At 38.1% G+C, this 17,196-nt stretch overlaps 1 protein-coding gene across 1 annotated transcript in view; it reads left to right on the plus strand.

Annotated features, from left to right (window-relative positions):
- The window catches only part of CREB5 (cAMP responsive element binding protein 5), a 266,147-nt gene that overhangs the window by 93,624 nt on the left and 155,327 nt on the right, over positions 1–17,196 (plus strand). Inside the window, exon 7 of the mRNA XM_063303822.1 lies at positions 1,147–1,319. Within this exon, the coding sequence (XP_063159892.1) occupies positions 1,147–1,319 (173 nt within the window). The remainder of the gene's footprint in view (positions 1–1,146; positions 1,320–17,196) is intronic.

Raw genomic sequence — 17,196 nt, forward strand, 5'->3', positions numbered from 1 at the left:
CAAACCAGTCCATCCTCCAGGAAATAAAGCCAGACTGCTCACTTGAGGGAATGATATTAAAGACAAAACGGAAATACTTTGGCCACATAATGAGAAGACAGGACAGCCTGGAGAAGGTGCTGATGCTAGGGAGAGTGGAAGGCAAAAGGAAGAGGGGCCGACCAAGGGCAAGATGGATGGATGATATTCTAGAGGTGACGGACTCGTCCCTGGGGGAGCTGGGGGTGTTGACGACCGACAGGAAGGTCTGGCGTAGGCTGGTCCATGAAGTCACGAAGAGTCGGAAGCGACTAAACGAATAAACAACAACATATGTCAGATATTTGATAGCTATCATTAAGTTGCACATGTGTCTCTTCCTACTATTGTGAGCTTTGTGTCCCCCCGCCCCCCAAATTTTGGCTTACTTTATTAACTGAAACTCAAAAGTAAACACTAGCTTTGTTCACATATCTCCTGTGCATTTGGCACATAATTACACCTACTATACCAAATCTTTACACAGCCAGCCATAGTAGATAGAAGCCTATGGGTGAACAATTTTATGTCTCTAAGCCTTGTATGTACAAACAAGAATCTTATCTTTTAAGATTCTTCCCTCTGTTAGCCTTAAGCTTGAAATATTCAAATCTATCTGTTCTTCCTCTGAGCTAAGACTGTATTATATCCAAAATTTTATCTTATTCACTAATAAATGTTACTGTTAGCACAATGGTAAAAAAGCAAAAAGCTGAGTTGAAGAATACTCTTCTGTTGCCCAATGATCTTTCCTGCCAATGCACCAGGAAGAATATTACTGTAAATCAATGAGTCTTACACCCACTCCGGGAAACCGTTTTCAAATGAAATATCTATCGAACACAAGCACATGGTTAGGTATAAAATGTCTGCATTAGAAATCATGACTCAAATGTGCCGAAGAATGATGGTTCAACTTCTAGGTATTTTCGGCTTGTGCTGCCCTGTAAAAGCAAACAAATATTTGTCATTTCTTTAGAGCTGGTTAGAGTAAGATCTATAGATGCACTGTTTGCCAGGAGCCAATAACATGTGTTCATTGTGAGACTTACAATCTGTAGTTTTGGGTATAAGGAAATTCTAAATAAATGCTAGTATCCAATTTGCTCTCTCTCCCCCTTTTCACAGAATATTCCGATGCATAACAGTGTGGGAGGAGCTATGACAGTACCAGGGGCGCACCAGCTCTCTAATCCCAGGATGCCAAACCATGACACCAGCATTGTGATTCAGCAAGCCATGCCGTCACCGCAATCAAGTTCAGTCATAACACAGGCACCTTCCACGAATCGGCAAATCGGGTAAGTGCATCTTCAGTAGTTCTAGATTTTAGTGGAGGCAAACTATTCCACCATATGTTTGCCCTTGTAAAGTAGGAGAAGTGAATACTTTGCTTGTATTGCTGGCTTTACGGAGTATGATACCGGGTATGGAGACTGAATTTTATCTTTTATAGCAGCCTTTCTCAACCTTTTGAACCCGGAGGCACCCTTGAAATATGTTTCAGGCCTTGGGGAATCCCTGCAGATTCAGGCTCAAATATAGGCCAGAAGTTACAAAGTTATTACATTTGTTTCATGGGTAGGCCTGTATATATGCATTAACGGTGTTCTTAAATTCAAAATAAACAATGAAACTTACCTCTTGAGTGTGAAGTTACCCAAATTGAAATAATTTTACAGAATGCAGCTAGGATGCCTTGGTTTATAGTATAAAAACTTGATTGTTTATGTATGTGTGCATATTTGTATGTGTGGAGGGATGCATGTACACACTTCTGCTGATCAACCAACCATAATACATTTTACTGACCTATATACTAAGCTTTGATTAGATGTACGCTGTTGGTCTAGATTATCCTTCCTAATCTGGTCCCCCCCCCCCCCCATGCATTGGAAGTACTGCTCCAAGAATTTCTCTGCTCACAAATTTGATAGAGATATTACTTTGGTGATTTGGAAATTGATACAGGTCATTTTCTGCTGCTGTTCGCTGGTTCTAGAACTGGAGGTCAGATTAACGTCTCGTTATGGTGCTTTTAGATGAGCATAATAGACGTTCTGTTGAGCTTTTATTTGTTTCCAATGTCATTTTCTGATTTTATTGTGATTAACGCTACTGCTATGTACATACATATTCATTACAATATTCCCTTTCAAGGTAAGCAACATTATGCAAACCACAGAAAATGAGTAAGAAATAGGAATAGTAACCAAAGGAATTAAAGGCATGATATTAAAAAAGGAAATATAGCTAAATCTAGTTTACACCAACACTTTTCTCCACAGCTCATAAATCATCCTTGCTTCTCCGTATCCAAACACTGCTTCATACATTTTTTTTTCTTTAAACCTCCCATGTCACTTTTTGAGTATCTCAAGCCGCTGTGTTCTTGGTTAACCCCTTCCTCTTGCTCCCTTCACTCTTCATATATTTGTTTTGCAATTTGACCTCATTCATTCTCTCTATATAATCAAACCACCTTAAAGTATTTTGTACTGGTCACTCACATTCGTATTTAATCAACATTCAATCAGCACCCATTGATTCTTGACCCTACCTCTTTTTCTTTTACCACATACTCTTCTTAAATATACATTCTCACTGCAATCAACATTTATATTTCCCTGATACTCTTCCAAACAATAAAATGGACGAAAGCACCCTCTTGTATACAGCTCTTTGTGCTTCTTTTAACAAAACATTTATTCTTAACAATAGATCATATCATATTCACTGCATTTCAACCAGCATTTGTAGGTCTAAAAAAAAAATGTCCATTTCCCCATTACATTTTTTTGTAAACATTCTATCAAGGTGCACAAACTCATCTATTTGTTTTTCACCATTTATGTATACCTGGCAATTGTTCACTCCATTTTCCCTGTCAAACACCTTGAATGTTAATACATTATTTTTCCTAGCATACTCCACGTTGCATCATGCAGTTTATCTAACATTCACCACAAATAATTTGGGTTCTTAGCCAACAACATGGTATCATCTGCATACAAAAGTATACATACATTCACACCCCAAGCAACAGACTTCTCATGTTATCACAAGTGTTCATTATACATTTATGCTTAGATACATCAAACAGCAAAGGGCATGTCCTGGTCTTACTTTCTGTGCAAACGTGAGTATTTTCTAAGCATTCTATTCATTCCCACACATGCTGATAGAAGCATCTGCAGGATCCAGTGTCTTCATCACAATGATAAAGCAAGCCCCACATCTGTTGTACATGCATGCAGCGTCACAGTGCTTTTACAAAAGGGGGAAAGCTTGTGCAGGGCTGCTGATGGCACACATGAATTCTACTTAGTGCCCCCAGTATTTTGATTATTCAAAATGTATTAAATGTAAGTACAATACTGAAATTATTCACAAAATATCAAAGTCAAAAATAACGTGAGGTACAGTGTTCACGAGACAACTAACGGAATACTCTGGACTTCCAATATTCCTTTCATGAACTAATAGATAAACAATACAGGTTGTATTGTTGCACGTATTATCATAGTTCAGTGAGATGTATCTCTGATGTTGGTGATTCTTTGTGTGTATCTGGTGGTGTGAGGGCCTGCTGGGTCTCAGGCATAGGTTCTGCTCTGGTCTTGGTGCCCAAATGCACATGTGCAAAGGTGGCAAACCTGTGTTGTTTATATTGTATTTCCTTCTCTTTCTTGGACAGCCTTTTCCTATATAACGGTTCCACATGGCTTTGGAAACAAAGTGGGTATCACCAGAAACTGACCAGACAATCACTGTTAGATGTATTTGTATATAATAAATTAAACGTTATTAAAATATATAGGATATAATGCATATGTGTACGTAGAAATCTGTTGAATAGGTCAGGGATTAAAGTATTGGATACGTTCCTCTTCAGAGTGGAAAATGTACTTATAACATTTCACCTGAAAGGTGATTTTTTTTAAATTATTTTTTATTTAATATCTTCATTTTTAACAAAACAATCTTTAATCTTACAAAAAACAAACTTAAAAAATTAAAAATACAAACTAAAGATACAAACTAAGATGTAAAAAATCTATCTTATATTTTATACTTATCAATAGTCACTGGTTTATCAATGAATTCACAACTATAATATAAACAATACAAGATATTTTTGTAAGATATCACAGAATCTCTGCCATAATAACACATAATGCTGCATCCTTTGATTGGTAGAAAATATTGCCTTTTCCAAAACAGATGGATCACACATTTCTGACAATTTTCTTTTTACTTGCAAGTAGTCCCTCCCTTCATGCGCACTCTTTTGTGGCGCACAATTTGCACACCGGGATGTGGTGACCCTGAGCTTGCGTTGTGACAGTGCAAAGCTGCTTTTGTTACTTGTTCTGCTAGCCACGGCTGCTGCTGCTGCATACTCTACTACCTCAATCACCATTCTTACCACATTCAGCAGCCAGCCTCCAACTTCATATTTGCATACAGTATTCCATAATTCAAGCCTACTCACTTTATCGTATGATTTTTCTAGATCAGCAAATGTACAGTAAGTTTTCTTTCCCACATCCATACATTTCTCAATGGATGCCACTGCTTTTTCTTGTTGTTGTTGTTGTTGTTGTTGTGATTTGTTATTTTTTTAAAGTTGAATGCTTATATCTTGGAAGAGGTGGGCAGTAATTAAATTTGAATTAATTAATTAATTAATTAAATATATTGCCTGAGCACTCACTTGATTGATGATCCATAAAAATCTCAAGAGAATATATAAGTGTGTCAAGTCTCGATGTTTTCTATATTTTTTTGTATAACTAAGCATTCAGTCTTGGTTTTCACATAACATTTTTTGGATAGAAATCTCCCTTACCTTGACTGAACAAACTTTTTTGGGAAAGTCAAATTGCACGATCAAAATAATTTCACTGTGATACATTTATGCATATTTTCAACATTTCTTCTTAAGCACAAAGGGCTGCCTTAGAATGATTATATTTGGAATTTCAGGCTTGTATTTTAAGATAGTGTAAGGTTAGTTATGGTGGGGTATTATTGTTTGGCATTCAACTAATTAGAAGTACGTAATATTTTGGGAAGATTTTTTTTAAAAAAATATGTTATAGACATGAACAGCCCTGCAAAAATATGCCTGGACATGAACTCTAAACATTTTAGCAGCGTTGTCATGGTCTTAGTGGATTTAAAGTGGACCAAATCAGGCCCAGAAGACTACAGAGCAGTGTTCCTCAACCTTGGTGACTTTGAGAAGGGTAGACTGGCTGGGGAATACTGGGAGTTGAAGTCCACCCATCTTAAAGTCACCAAGGTTGAGAAACACTGCTACAGAGAATATTACTTTAGCAGCATTCTGATTTTAATCACAACTGTAGATAGCAAAGTGTCAAAATATGGCTCAGCCACCTGCAAATGTTTGCACTGGCTGCAGTCCAACAAAAACAACAAACGGCAAGATAAAGTTTGTTTAGAATGTTGCATTCAGCCTTTACTTCTGAAAAAGGCTGGGATTCGGCTGAAGCATGTGCACTGCATTCCATGAAACAAACTAGGTGTGCTAGGAGAGGCAGTAATTGTGCTTTCCATATTTTCTTACTATGGTCTTTAAAAAAAACAAGAAGAAGAAGGTGGCTGCATAAAAATAAAAAAGTCCTAAATATCAGTTGCTGGGAGTAGATTGATGGCAACATACAGGTTTTTCAGAGGTTCTGGAGTTCAGCTACTGCTACAAATCCAGGGCCCTAGAACAAGGGTTGGGAGATGGGAAGGGACCACCTAAAGACTGGCAGATGATTTGGGAACCAGCAAAGACTACAATTATGTGAGAAGAAATGCATTACTCCAGAAACAACTCTAAAAAACAAGAAGCTATTCTATCATTTCAGTAGTAGATGGACAAGCAGAAATATCTCCCATTTTTGGTGGATGTTCTTGTTTACAAAACAGGTACAGAGTGCAAGAAGGCATCATTTGACCATATGTTCAAATGGTCAAAGAAGAAATGTGTGTGCATGCATCTTTGCATGCCTATGCTTATGTGTATTTTTTTAAATATAACTTTTATTAAGAATTTTAATTACAATAGTAAAAACTAATACAAACCAAATTTAGACAAAGAAGAGAATGGAAAGAAAATGTAGGAAAGAAGAAAAAGAAAGGAGAGACTATAATAAAGAAAAAGAAAAGAAATATATAAAAAAGTGACTTCTGAACCATTTTAAATATCTGGTAGGCACTCCACTATGTCAGAGTGGAGTACCTACCTCAGACAGAATCTGAGTACGTACTCTCATGACTGCTAAGCAAAATTTGGCTACTGAACATGTAACGTGGATCTGACAGTCTGCCCAGAGAAATCTTATCTTCTCTGCTTGGTAAGTCTCTTAGAAGAGTTATGATTAAGGCAGTTCAGCCTTTAAAAGAATGAGCATAAAGGAAGATGGAAATAGGTTTATTGTCTAGCGTTTGAGGTTAGAGAGAACCTACAGCATACTATAGAATTAATATAAACATTAAATAAAAATGAGACAAGGATATACCCGTATGACTTCCTTTCAAGTAGGGGTAGTGCAGAAAGCCCTCCGCTGGCAGCACATTTAACCTTTGTATAAGTGTTCTCATGGATCATTCATGTTCAGCTGACAGTCTATACGTGTGGCTGTCCTTTTCCCTCATAACCTCTCTGAAGGTCAATGAAGGCTGCAGAGAAAATTCCCTGCAAGCAACTAGAGTATTTTTCTGCCTAGTGATACCACATTGATTAAAAGTTGATCCATCAAGCCTAAAGCCAGATTGCTCCTCAGCTAGCACCTTTGCTTGGATTGTGCAATTGGCAAATTTCTCATAAAGGCATCTATCAGACATTTTACTTATAATGCTTAATAAACCGTTTGGATGAAAATTAACCTTGTTGGATTTATTATCTTTTTTTAAAAATTGGATTGGTATAGACTTCACTGTTTGGGCTTCTGTAAGGAATAGTCAATAAGGTGAATAAGGAGGCCAATGCTGGGGCCCACCATTCAAACTTTGATTTTAGGAGTTCTGCATAAATCAAATCCACCCTGACTCTCAGCAGTTTTAGAATTTCTCAGTTGTGTAATAGGTTTGAAAGTCTCCAAAGTGGTGAAAGGGAGTTAGTCAGGGAGAGGCTCAGAAATTGCCACACACAGGTCCAGTCCATGCGCTGCTATAGTAAATTGTTCATGGAAATGGTTGACCCATGTCTCTGGTGGGATCAAATTCCCAGACACATTTAAGATTTAGTAGAGTTGGCAACAAGATGCCAGAAAACAATGGAGTTTTTTTTTTCCCCCTTCCTGGGCTTCTCATATAAACCTTTCCCACTTGGACATTTGCTACTTCATTTTCTCATTGTTTGGAAGGGCCTTATCTTCTTTTTTTTTAAATGCAAAGAACATCCACATGCATCAGTTAATGTAGCTTCCACTATCACATAAACTTCATCAGACCAAGATCTGGGAAACTTGGGACTAATACTAGCAGTTCCTGCATGAAGGTGATCATTTTATCAGCAAATGATAAATTTGCTGATAAATTTATCACCTGATAAATTTATCACCTCATAGACTTCCCACTGATGAACATCATAAAATCAAAAAAACAACATAAAGTAAATGCAGGATATACAATTGCACATGTACAAGAACAAAGTCTAACAAAACAAACATCAGAGAGTAACAATTTTTGCATAACAGTGGTATTTAAAAATACCACTGACATCTTAAAAATTAAATCATATAAGCCAGTTTTTTTAATGTGCTTGAAAAAATATGGAATTAGGACATCTGAAGGAAACAGTTACAAAGACTTGATGCCACTATCAAGAAAGACCTGTTCCTAATATATCTTCATTTGGCAATGATGTTTGTAGCATGACCTCAGATATTGAACAGAATGTGGATAGAGAGCAGATTTGGAACGAAAAAAAAAAAGCTTTGGAATAAAGCTGAAGTGACTGGGAACTGTGAGATGTAGAACATAAGAATGTGTTCATTGAAATCCCAAGGTAAAAACCTGATCTGTTGTGGATTTAAGCTGTTATTCTCAAACCCTAATCTCTCGCCCTATGGCGTGCAAAACGAGGATAATAATATTATTTTATTTAACATGGCAGTTGTGTTCAGAGCACTTTGGAAACCATTTGTAGGTACCTAAATGACAGTTCCTGGGGTTAGGAATTTTTGTTAATTTACCAGATGGACTTTACGTTTGTTCTAGCAGTGCAGATGCCTGGATTCCTATTTGACTCATTTCTCAATGACTGCCTGATGAACTGCAAGATGTGCCCCTAGTCACCAATGAATATATAAATCATTCAGCATCAAAGGCACCACTAGGGCAGGACCACCAGGCAAAGGCCCAGGGTCCAACGTTTTGGAGGACCTCCACATTCACCCACCAGGGCACATAAATTTTAAAGGTTTTCCACTTGCAACCCTTCTCTTTCTCTCTCTCTCTTTCTTTTCTTTCACAAACGCCTCGCTTGCCTTACTTGACAAGTAAGAAAAGCTTTTCTTTTCATCATTCTCTTTTTAATTTTTCGTTTGTTTTAGACAAGGCTTATAATATTATAAATAACACTGTAGTCACATCAAACACCTTAATTTCTCTATAGGGCCTCTAGGAAAAGCCACGTATGCCCAGGTGCCCCCTGGGAAATTAAGATATCCAGCAGAGCTGCTGTGCTCTACCGTGGGCCTACTTATTCTAAAAGGTAGAAGAAACACTGGGACTGTGAAACCAGCTGCTTTTGCCTGGTGAGAAAGCAGGAGTCTGGTGGAGTGAAAGAGGAAAGATGAAGAACAAAGCTGCAAAGAGGTTGGGAAAGAAGCAGAAATAAAGGGTGAAGGAATGTAAGACAAGAGAGAGGGGGAACTAAATATTATAGAAGTTAGAGAAACTTGAGGGGGGATAGGCTCCCAAGGTGGGACTGCAGAAAGCATGTTGCAAACAGCGTTTTAACTTTAGCTCTGCAGACCAGTATTCAGTATTGCAAATAGGCATAGTGCAATGCCCCAGAAAGGATTCCCCCCCACCCCACCCGGAACAATTCAAGAGAATCCTCTTTTCTCCCACTCTGCCTACACTTGCAGATAGAGCAGTATGTAGGCAGCATAGGGACTGAATAGCATCTCTGTGTGTATTCCTTTTGGGCACTGCCCCCTTCTTAGTTCATGTTGTTTATGCATAAGCAACCTGTACTGATAAAAGAGGTAACACTGGAGAGGATGAGTCAGCTTGATCCAGGTTTCTCCCTCTTGTATTGCTTTGTGACTGGCAACACTAGTGCAACTTTACTTTGCCCAGTTTTGATGATGGATGCCCGGCAAAAGCCTTAGAGCAGTGTTTCTCAACCTTGGCAGCTTGAAGATGTGTGGACATCACTTCCCAGAATTCCCCAGCCAGCATATGCTGGTTGGGGAATTCTGGTTGTTGAAGTCCCCTCATGTCCAAGTTGCCAAGGTTGAGAAACACTGCCTTAGTGGTTCCCAAGCAAAGTGCAACCACAACCTGGTAAACTTGGTAATGGATTCCTTGTAACTGAGAGCAGTTCAGACCAGCTTCTTCATATTAACCTTATCATATCAGGCCATCAGAAAGCAGATAGACAGGTACATCTGAGAGACCTCTGAACCCAATTAAAGTTATGCCACAAAGAAATCAAATTCATGTGGTTTGCATTCAGAAAGTTATATCTGGTGGGCTCTAGTTGCTTTTACTTTGTAACCTAATGCACACCATGTGAACATTTGAAATGCTTTTAACAGTTAAGACCAGCTCAAATAACGCTGAACCTGAGCAGCAATAAAGAATGAATTAAGACTGATTGCAGCTTGCAGTCAACATTATTTTTCTCTTGCTTTAGAAGCAAGAGCATGTATCCTCCTTCATGTAATAGTGCAGTAGCTCTCTTATTACTGTTTCAAAAATTAAGGCTTCAAATGGCAAGTGCAGTAAATTGGTAGCAAGTCTGAATTTTGTTCTGTTTTGTTTTCATTTGGGAACAGTGGTAGAGAAAATCTATATACTATTTAACCGGCACCTTAAGTTATACACCTCAGTACTAATTCTTTCATTAGGAAAGAGAAAAGCAGGATGTGTATGAGAGAGAAATGTGTATGTTCATTACTGGGAGGATCGGTTTTGCAGTGAAAACGTTTGTTTTTAACCATTTCATGTGTACTACAAAAACACCTAAGATGCTTGAGTTGAATTGCCTTTTTTATTCTATGAAATGAATTCAAGATTTGGGTGAGGCTTTGGACTGGAACCCATAGAATACTTCGATGAGAATATTTATTTAGCAGAATTCACTGAAGAACAGCTACTTTTTCCTCATACTATCACTTCTGAGCTGCCAAAGTATACATTTTGAATTAGGGATTTGGGGAGAGTATTTAAAAGTTGCCCTAGCTCCAGCAGAAGACTCCAACCCAGTAATTCCTTAAGGTGTTAAAGACTCCACTGAATAAATTATGAAAAAAGGAAGAGACAAAGAATGGAAGGGAGGAAGGGAGAGAATTTGTGCTAATTTCAACTCCATTATAAACATAACATCATTGATTTAGTGGGAGAGAGAGGGAATTTTACCCTTCAGAGGTTAAGCTAAGCAATGAAAAATTAATAAACAAGTACTTAAGTTAAGCAGACTGTGCCTTAAACCATTAAGAAAGATCAGTTTGTGAAAGCCTTTTATAACCATGTGTATGTTAAAAATGGGATTCATCCGGAGCCCCCAATCTGTTGGTTACTGTTAGGTTACATCCTAATTCTTCACTCCCTGTCATAACAGCATTTAAGCAGAATTGACCTAAACACTACTTTTAATTTACTACCGTCTTCAGTCAAACATCAAAACTGTTTGCAAATGTGAAATATATGCCATAAACCTGCATATGGTGGTCCCATGGCATGTATTTTAATATTGTCCGTACTACTTGTCTGTAACAAGCTTAATTTATTTTTATCAAGTTGTCTCCAAATCGACTGCCACAACCCAAGGTTTCATTTCCGTGAATCTCACTGAAGCCCTGATACGTTTTCACTGTGAATCCAATTATACTACAGTTCAGCTCACTATACTATACTCAATAAAGGTCTTTCAATGAAAGAAGTCATTTTCTGTTCAAGCTATAGGATCTGCTAAGTCCATATTTTGTTTCTACAGGATTCTGAAGCAGGATAAGGGGTGGAAGTCCAGTAAATGGGAATAAATGTAAAACATTTGGAAACATTTGTTTCAGCCCTAATGCTTTTCCATTCTTGCCCTTCCTCCCCTCCCTTTCTTAAGCACATGGAAGTCTCAGGGTGAAAGGTTAAGGTGTGCTTCTTTGGGTAGGATTTGTATTTCATCAGGTTTCATTTAACTAAGAGCAAGAGATACAGTTTCAGGGGAAAGCAGAGTAAGGTGTTTTATTTAAACATTGTTATTTTTTAACGTTGTAACAGGAGGGAGTAGTTTTGCAGTTCTTTCTTTCCAAACACACAGCTCCAATAAGTACCATAAGTGGTGGGGGAATGTTGCCCCATACAGTGACCATGCAAGGCTCTGCTGGGAAGGACAGAAGGTTATCAGGAGACAGAAAAAGTCTACTTTTGCCCTGACCATTAGGTTAATACAGGTCTTAATTGTTCTAACTTAAAGAGAAAAATGATGTTTCTTTAACATAATACATACACCAGAGTGCTACATTCTGTTGAACTTTTACACATTCCTGAAAAATCAAGTGAGCTTTTCCAGATAACAAGTTGATCTGAGTTGGAATCTGGATCCAATTTTTATTCAACGTTTGGACTTTACTACAGAGAACAGATTGGTTCTTCACGCCATACGTGTCTCCTCAGTGGAATCCCCTGTCTAGATATGTGACAAAGATATCATCTGGATGATCCTTACTGTACCTCACACTATGGCTGATTCCAAGCACCTTTCTCCCTATGCCATGAAAAACTCCCCTCATCAATATTCTGAGAGCATTACAATAGTTGCATCACTTCATCAAGACATTGGGGTCTGAGCTGCAAAAAGGCTGAGCAATTTGATTTATGTAGGCCTTCCCAAATGTCACCTTTCCAAATTTCCTGTCTATCATGAAAAGTTTATGATCTAATTCTAGCAATGTCTGAGCTCCCAGCCACCACAGTGTCAGCTCTGTTTTGCCTTGAGAAGTGTGGAATACCTTTACAAGCGTTAGCTTTCTCCTCTGTCCGCTGCATGAAGACTGGGGACTCTGTGCCTGGACTTCAGACTGCAGATTTCTTGAACACTGCATGTTGGGTCTTTTCATGTATCACTTCAAACAATGCAGTCTGTCTACAAATTTTTTTTGGATCATAACTTATCATTGTATGCAGTTGACATGGTGGTTGGCTACTAACTGGATGGTTTTCTCTTCCAGGTAAGTTCCAATTATTTATTTCTGTTTCAGAAAGAAGTTGAATAGATTTTAGTAGAGTTTGTTATGACGATAGACTGATTAGCCTTTCTGATGTCATGGAAAATATTTAAGAGCAGGAAAAAAGATTGCCAGGCAAAAAGATTGCCTTTCTTTTTGATGGCAGTCATTGTGGCCATACACAGGCATTAATGGATACTTATAAAAATGCACATATGGATATACTCAAAGCAATTATTCACCTTAACTTAATGGTGATTACTGGAGAGGCGAGAGTAAGGGACCTCCTCCCATAATCATGAAACACCCATTTACTTCTGGTTCCAAAAACATAGTTCCTCTCAATGCAGAAGCCAGAATGCCTACCAGTTAGACTCTTATAAATGAGAGAGTTCTATGAATAATAAGTATTGTAGGAAAAAAATGGGCCTAGCTTCAAACTGACAACGGGGTTAGCAACAACAGAAAATAGGTGCAAGGAGGGGGGTGAGCAGGGGAGAAGACAGGTAGGCTGAGAGAGAAAGGGTTATTAGTTGGGAAAAAAGTGACAGCAACAAGAACTGATGTTCAACAGCAGCTGCAGGAATTACGGACATTTATGGAAGGCTGCCCCAGAAGTCCTGAAGAGCAACATACAAGCTATGGATTGCTCACCTGGCCCTATGTTAGAATTCAGGAAAAGATTGCTTTATGCCAACTTTGAATATCCAACATGTTTTCCAAGACTGATCATAATATAAGTTTTATAAACCTTGGTAAACTTGGGTTCTCAGTTTTTCCACAGGTCTTCCTATCCATGTCATTTTCCATATCTGCAGTGATTGTGTCAAACACCAATGACAGATAAGTGAAAATTTAAAAAAAAAAACATTAAAAGGTGGGGGTAGCAGTTCTGGAAGGATTAAAGCTGCATAAGGGATTAGGAGCCTAATTGCAAGGGATCATTCACTTGCAGTAAAAGTGCCACTGACTTTGGTAAGATCAAGTTCAACAAAAATTCCCTCTGGCAAAAATAGCAACATCTATATTGTAAAGAGACACCTTCACTGACATGTCAGTCTAATGTAGCATAGACGTACTATCTTTACTGATGACATGATTTAAGATCAGGCTTTAATTTTTCATGAAATGTTGAAATTATATCTTAATAGGCATAGCTTTGTAGAAGGAAAGCTTGGAAGATAACTTGGAGATCACCTAGTTCAATTCTCTGCCCACTGCAGGAACCCACAACTGCAGTTTTCCCAATGGATGGCTATCCAGACAAAGTTTAAACTTTTCCAGCATTGTCCACCACCTCTGAGGTAGTCAGTCTGATGGTTGAACAGCTCTTACCATTAGGAGGTTTTTCCTGATGTTCAATCAATCTACTTTCTTGTAATGTAAACCCACTGTTACTTGTCCTATCTTCTGAAATAATTTGGAACAAGTTTGCTCCTTCTGTAAGGTTCAGATACTTGAAGATAGTTGGCTTGGGTCCCTGTGATGTTCTTTTGTCCAGGAAAAACATACCCGATGCTTTCAACATACCCCAACATACCCAGTGCCTTCAACAATTCAGAAGGATCATTAAAAAAAAATCCTCATAATTTTTTTTTCTCCAGGCCCCATCTTGATTGCTCTGCTATGGACACACTGCAGTTTTCCAATGTCTTTCCTAAACTGTGGTGCCCAGAACTGGACACAATATTCTAGGTGCAGTCTGATTGGTGCAGATAAAAAGAACGGTGACTTCTGTATATATGAGACTATACTGTATATCTTTTGATGCAGCCCATGGTTGCATTTCTTTTTTCTACAGCTGTATTATACTGTTGGTTCACGTTCAGCATCATGATTCATCCAGACACCCAGATCTTTATAATATATACTGCTGCCCAATAATGTCCCCCGTTCTATACTCATGCCTTTGATTTTTCCTATCCAAATATAAGATTTTGCATTTGCCCTTGAACCCCAAGATGACCTGCTTGGATTTTGTTTGCTACTACTGATGTACTGTGTAATTATTTTAAAAAATTGTTATTACATTTTTAAAATCTTAATTTAATTTTTCTTACAACTGACATATTAGTTGTTGATTGTTGTTGTTTTATTACTGAATATTACTGTTGCTAACTGCCAGGAGACTGAACACATTATGGCAGTAATATGAGTTTAATAAATAAATAAATTGTTATTTCCCTTGTATTCTTACCCTAATACTCTCAACATGGACCCTCATGCTCAAATTCTTAGATCTCAATACATGTGTGCACTTCCTTTACATAAGATGCCACTCCTACTCTGCTACTATCCTTTTGAATAAGTAATACCATTCAATTCTTGCATTCCACTCATGAGTTTCATCCCACCAGGTTTCAGTAATGCCTACTAAATCATATTTGTCTTCCTACATTAAGAATTCTAGTTCTTCCTGTTTGTTACCCCTGTTTGTTCTCCATACTTGTGCATTTGCATAGAGACACTGGAATTCTTTGGTAATATAATAGCCTTTTTTTCTTCCTATATTTATCTATTTCCTGTATGTACATGCTGTATTGGATGCCACCACATCCTGTGTACCCATCCCAGTCCCAATGCCAGTACTTGGCATCAGAGATTTTCTAAGCTTCTGCTCCTTTCCCTCCAGGATTTAGTTTAAAGCCCACCAGATCAGGTGGATTTTTAGTTTAAAGACCACCTTCCAAACATATCTTTCACAGTTCTTATGCAATTTCAACCATCTCTTACCAGCCTCCCTCAACTTAGAAACACATTCCATTATGAAAGGATCCAAACTGTTCCCACTGACACCATCTGTTTAGCCAATTATTCATTTTCAGGATTCTTTTGATAGGAATGAGTGAAGAAAATGCCATCTGTGCCCCAAGCTCCTTATCCTCCTGCCCAGTGTTTCATAGTCCCTTGGGGTTTCTTCAGGGGTGTGTTATTTGCTCCAACATGGATCAGTAAAAAAAGATATGTGCTGGTAGACTTAAAGAAACTTGGGAGTAGTTCAGTCATATTGCAGATTGCACCACAGGAAGGCACCACAGTTCTTCTGACAGATTGTCTGGCTGACAGAACATTGCTTCAGTCCCTCTCATCTCCAATCACCACTATGCATTCAACCTGTAATTGTAGCGTATGTAGCTGTTGTCATTTTCAGTGAGGAAAAGAACATAGTATATCCCCAGCCCATCATGATGACATTTCCCTCCATCTCAGTGTTCCCCTGAGGAACAACAAACAATTTAAGAAGTGCCTCTCCCCTGCCTAAGTCCTGTTCACTTGCTCAGTGAGTCTGCTCCTCAGGGAACTGGCTTCCTTATATGTCTTTGAAGCTGCCTCAACTAGATCAGCAGCAAGCAATGCTTCGGTCAAACTCAGTGGGCAGTCAGCAGCAATTGGCAGCACTATGTGGAAGCAGCAGCAGCAATCCATCAACAGTCTCTCCCCCTCTTTGACTTTCCTCTCTCTTCCTCTTCTCTCTCTTTTCTCTTTCTTCTCCTCAGCTGAGCTCTCCTGACAAACTGTCTTTGCTCTTACTAGTCACTTGTTCACTGGTAGCAGATAATTACTCTTTAATATAGATTTACCATAAATGAAAGCCAGTTTGGTGTAGTGACTAAGACACCAGGCTAGAAACCAGGAGACTCTGAGTTTCAGTTCTGCCTTAGGCACAAAGCCAGCTGAGTGACCTTGGGCCAGGCATTTTCCCTCAGCCCTTGGAAGAAGGCAATGGCAAACCACTTCTGAAAAACCTTGCCAAGAAAACTGCAGGGACCTGTCCAGGCAGTCTCTGAGAATCGGACACGATTGAATGGTTTTTTTAAAAAAATGCTGCTGCTATCACCACAAAAATTAAGCTTTTGATGCATGTACCATACATGTACATGCATATACTCTACTTAAATCTGCTTCTGAGTCATGCACCTTCACCCTTACTTAAATTCCATGAAACAATTAGTGTTGTATTTTACTTTGGTTATTTTGGGAAATGGAGACTTGCAAAGCCTCTGGCTAGATATTTGATTCATATTTTCAAGTATTTTGCAATATTGCCAAGAATGGTTACTGTTTCAGCATTTTCTATTTCTTATAATTTATTCTCTCAACAAGTGTTTCTTTTAAGGCTGCAACCCTATACATAGGTATCTGTGGAAGTCCCATGGAGTTCAGTAGCCAAATACAGAATTGCCCTATAGAAGTATGCCTTGTATACACCCTGTTAGTCACATTGTAATAATTAACACAATATCCTAATTTTTAACTCCCACTGCATTTTGCATGCATAATTCCAAAAATTAATATTGCTTTAACGCTGCCAAAATATTATTTATGATATTCAGAATTACTTCAGGAAGGACACCATGTAAGATATTCAGCATCTTTCTTGATTTGAATTACTCATTGATATGAATTACTCATCGTAATAACCATCTGACACATGGAGAACCTATGTGGTATAGTGGTTAAGGCGTTGACTATGCTCAGAGGTTCAGCCATATAAGTTCACTGGGTAATTTTGGTCTATTCACTTTTTCTTTCAGCTCTTTTCTTAAGAAAAGGCAGGATATAAATCTAATAAATAAATATCTCACCTGATAAGATTTTATGTCCTGCATACTTCTTAGATATTATCTATTTTTAAAAATGAGAAATAGCATATGGTAGGTCCTCTTTGTAATGTTGCTGAAACTAGATTTTCTTTTTTTTCTCTATTTTTTTAAAAAAGCGTACTGTATATTTTGATAAATAAAGTGTCTACCTTTGTTCA

Source organism: Candoia aspera, chromosome 4 (assembly GCF_035149785.1).
Source record: "Candoia aspera isolate rCanAsp1 chromosome 4, rCanAsp1.hap2, whole genome shotgun sequence".
In the NCBI taxonomy this organism is placed as follows: Eukaryota; Metazoa; Chordata; class Lepidosauria; order Squamata; family Boidae; genus Candoia; species Candoia aspera.